General features: G+C 30.5%; 1 protein-coding gene across 1 annotated transcript; it reads right to left on the bottom strand.

Annotated features, from left to right (window-relative positions):
- Positions 1-3,386: 3,386 nt before the first annotated feature.
- LOC111914934 (protein SODIUM POTASSIUM ROOT DEFECTIVE 1) lies at positions 3,387-4,717 on the bottom strand. The gene is made up of 2 exons (XM_023910647.3): positions 3,719-4,717; positions 3,387-3,644 (listed from the first exon to the last, which is right to left on the bottom strand). The coding sequence occupies exons 1-2, from the start codon at positions 4,452-4,454 to the stop codon at positions 3,475-3,477; spliced, it is 906 nt and encodes a 301-aa protein (XP_023766415.1). The 5' UTR covers positions 4,455-4,717; the 3' UTR covers positions 3,387-3,474.

Genomic DNA, 4,717 nt, shown 5'->3' with positions numbered 1-4,717 from the left:
CTTAAGAAGTTCATGATGCTTAAATAGGGTTCAAACCCTAAAAATTAGGGCTTACTCATTTTCTTTGTATGCCTTGTGTACTTGTGAGTATTCCCATCGTACTCACATGAGGCACGAGCTTCATTAACGAGTCATGGGGACCAATTTGCAACAAATTTTCACTTTGGGTCAAAAATAGAAATTTACCTGAACAATGAGTGTTACATCGAGGTGAATGAGCTCCAACTAATTAAATTGAATATAATCAGGTTTTTAGGCTACCATAACTTTTTTGGTTCTCTTTTGCTCATGCTTTTAGTACGATAAGGTGAATTTGGCATCCTTTTCATTTTCTTGTTTGTGTTCTTCACAAAACTGTCTTTTTTAGAGAATAGAAAGGAAATATTTAAAGAGATCATATATGAAGAGTTTTTTAGTGAGTAAGAGAACTTTTGAGGATTGTTGAAGTAGATATGTAGAAAAGATTTGTAGAGAAGCTTAATCAAAAGAGGTGAACCCTTGAGGAATTTCGAGATGCTAAACTTTGACATGGATGAGCATAAATCTTTGAATGAATCTGTAAGACTCATCTCTTTGGAGAATAGATCTGTTGAGATCGTTTGAGGGAAACCTAAGTGAAATGATGAAAGTACCCTCACATGTTATGCATGTGACCACAGTTAACGTCTCCAATTTGACGGCGTGACTCAAAATGACCATTCATTAAAAGTTTTCAAACAACATGAATAATCTTTGAAGACAAAAAAGTTAAGGACTAACTTCGATTTTTTGGAAATCACATTGATCATTTTTGAAGATTTTCCTTCTTATAATAATAATTTTGTATATAAAAGATATATTGTGAAATACAATTACATATAAAAACAATTAATTTCACTCTAAATTGATGTTTTATATTTTATAAATAGTTAAAAAAGATTTCTCCATTATCTAAAAAGTTATAAAATATAAAAACTAGATACCATAAAATTTTAAAATATAATTGTGATAAAAATATTTATTTATATTTAAAAGATAAAAAGTTGTTTACATGAGGTTTGAGAAAAATATTTATATTACTGAAGATTATAAGGATAAAAATAATTTATACTTATAGTATATATCATTTAATTTCATAAACTCATGGAATGAAAATAAATCACAGAACAAATTACATTTCCATTCTTTTGTGGCAATAAAATTTTGAACTTTTTCATTCCACTATAATTAAATATTTCATTTCTTTTTTGTTAGGCTCCGTACGATTCTCACACCATATGAACATCATAGAATCCAACTTATCACCATTAATCACCACATCACACCCATCTCATGTAATCCATATGAGAAGGATGTGGTGTTCACTATTGTAAAGAAGTGCAAGAAAAAACAATTAAAGAATAAAGAAAAGAAAAAGAAGAATGCCAACTAGTCGTGAATGAGAGTGAAGGTGGTCATGGGGCACCACACTCACACTATAGTGGCGATATATATGTAGTGAGGCTCCACCTTAGCATGATGGGGCTTTTCACGAGACCCATGCCTACCCATTGGCCTTGATGCATACCGATACATCTCTTGAAATATGACTGACTTTATGAAAATTCTTTTTGTATGATATGATTTTTTTTAAAGATAACTAGCAATTGCGTTGTCCCTGCTCAATGAGGATGCAAGTAAGGGTTTGCGTGTGTATGGTCTGGTCGCTCGGAAAAAGGGGTGGAGCAGTTGTATTTGTGATAGATGTAAGCACTCTGTAATTTTTTTTTTAAAATATATAAATTGTTTCTGTAAAATAATACACAATAACTTTTAGTGTAAATTACCAGAAAGATTTTTATTTGTCTATTTTCTATATAGGGGACAAAACTGAAGACATACAAAAATCTTAAACATAAGGACTCTTATATGGACCTTTTCTATTAATTACAAAATTGTAGGGGCTAAGTGTGCCAATGTCCAAAAGATCTATGACAAAACTCTTAAAGTGGAAAAATGTAATGTTCATAAGGACTTTCTAGTTAATATATAGTATACTTTCTAGTTAATATACATTATAGATTTAAGTATTTGTGTAATTATTTTAAACACATGGATCGTTTTATAAAAAAAATACAAAATGATATTTTCTATAAATTAGGGAAACAACTTATTTATTTATTTTTTATACAAGGACCAAAGCTGCCAACATATGGAAGTTTTAAACATAAGATTTTTTTTTTGTAATAAAACCTTACAATGATCTTTTTGGTAATTTAAAAAATTGTAAGGACAATATATATAGTCATAAGGACTATAACTATATAGTATAATATATACTATAACATATTTAAATTTTAAACATAAGGGCTATATAAAATACAAACTGATTTAGAAAAAAAAAACTTTTCATAAGACTTTCTAATATATATATATATATATATATATATATATATATATATATATATATATATATATATATATATATATATATATATATATATATATATATATATATATATATAGTTAGGTTCAAATGTTTTCACTATCTATTGTGTGCCCGTATGATTCATTCTGGACCAATCATTTTAATTATTTTAAGAAAGTAATTAATGCATATTAAATGCTGAAAATGTAATTAATACCTATTATATCTTCAACATGTAATATGCATTAATTACTTTCTTAAAATAACTAAAATGATTGGTCCAGAATGAATCATACGGACACACAATAGATAGTGAAAACAAAATAACCTAACCCTATATATATATATATATATATATATATATATATATATATATATATATATATATATATATATATATATATATATACCTCTTCTAATAAATGAAACCTAAAAAGGATACGCATTAGTTTTTAGAATGTCTTTTTGACATGATATTTTTCTAGAATTTTAATTATTTTTTTTGGTAACAAATCAAATTCAATTTAAAATTTGAAAATACAAAATCATATCCTAATAACCTAATAGTATAATATAATTTATGATGTTCCATTTTTTTCCCGAACAATGGGGTATATATTCATTCCAACTCTATGCAAAACTCCAAAACATATAAAAAGTGCTATAAATCTTCGCTTTAACTCTCAATTTGAGTTCTGTCTACACAATAACACAAAAGTCTTTTACGTCAACTTGATAATTTAGTCTCCACATTTTTAAACAAATTGACAAATATATTATATGTACTGAGACAAAATAAGTAAAAACAAAAAACAAATAATTAATAACGAATCGTAGGTTTATCCTAAAAAAATTCATTATCATTTTCCTTATCCTTATTATTTATTAAGGTGAAATATTTTACCAAATTCTAAAATTAACATCCTTAAAACTGAAAATAATACGTTTTAAAACCGAGGTAACCGACCCAATACTTTACATGATAAACATTAACAGCATGTGACGTAAAATAGAAAAATATTGCGACTTAACTCATAAAGGATGGTGTAGAATATTTATTCCAAACAAAAATTCTATCAAAATATATTCTATTTCGTGAGGTGTGATGGCTCAATTGGAGAAGATGATGATATTGTTACTGGAGTCAACAGTTTCGCGTTTTTGACCTTTAGCACGCTGGTCAGAACTGCCAGCGGCGTCACATCTCCGACCACCGTCACCTTCTTGGCCGCAAATTCAATTTTGAACGAAGTTACCCCTGAAATATATGAATTTTTCCTTAAGAAAATAAAAAAAGTTGTCGTTATATTTTATCAATAATAAGTATAATACCTTCGATTTTGGAGATATGTTTCTTCATTTTTCTTTCGCAACCCCTGCAGTGCAGTGAGACCTCCAAGACAACTACCTGATCGGAAGAGGAAGGGGGTGGTGGGGGTGAAGATAGTTTATGGACGGAGGAAATTAGTGTTGGTTGATCATGGTGTTTCTTGTCTGAAGCTTTGCGATTATGAAGCTTTAGCGATTCATGAGGTGGTGGCGGAGACGGCGGTGGTTTAGGAGGAGAAGAGGTCGGTGAATCATCATCAAGGTTAAGAAAGCTAAGAGCTTCATAAGGTGGCGGCGACGGTGGTGGTTGTTGTGTAGGTGGAGGAGAGCAGAGTAAATCATCGTCTTTCTTCAAAGACTTTCTGTATTGAAATTTGAGTGGTTCAAGTGGCGGTGATGGTGGTGGCGGCAGAACATCGTGAAAATCCGACGAGAAATTAAACGTGGGTCTGTCACTCAACAAGCACCTTGAAGAACTTGCTGGGCTGATAGAATCACCATCACCATCACCATAAGCAAACGCAATACTCTTTCTTTTCTGATCACCGGCTTCCGCATCTGGCTTCAGGTTTTGGTGGTGGTTGTCCACGGTGGTGGAGGCGGGACTAGATGGAAAGATACGTCCTTGACCGAGTCTTTTTTCATCTCTAATGATGGGGTTGTGACGGTCTATTGCTCGGCCGCTGCCACCATGGGCGATGGAGGAGGAAGGTTCTTCAAGAACAATGGAATCCATCATAATATGGGTGGTGAATTGAAGCTTGAGAAGTACAGAATATATGAAACAGCTTTCATTAGTGTACTAGCTTTTATGAATATTGAATAATTGGTCTAAGAATAAATGAAGGGGTTAAATGTCGTCCTACAAACTTTAGTTTCAATCCTAGTCGATGTAAAAAATTCATATATATTATTATTATTTTTATTTTTATTTTTACTGTTATCAATCTTAAATAATTTTTTATTGAAATCTAAAAACACATTCACCTCACCGTCCACCTC

Source organism: Lactuca sativa, chromosome 1, assembly GCF_002870075.4.
Source record: "Lactuca sativa cultivar Salinas chromosome 1, Lsat_Salinas_v11, whole genome shotgun sequence".
Classification (NCBI taxonomy): domain Eukaryota; kingdom Viridiplantae; phylum Streptophyta; class Magnoliopsida; order Asterales; family Asteraceae; genus Lactuca; species Lactuca sativa.
This window is presented reverse-complemented; position numbering and strand designations above follow the sequence as displayed.

Coding starts and splice junctions, on each gene's coding strand:
- LOC111914934 (XM_023910647.3), bottom strand. CDS start 4,454: ATGATGGATTCCATTGTTCTTGAAGAACCTTCCTCCTCCATCGCCCAT. Junction 3,645..3,718: donor ACATATCTCCAAAATCGAAG/GTATTATACTTA, acceptor CATATATTTCAG/GGGTAACTTCGTTCAAAATT.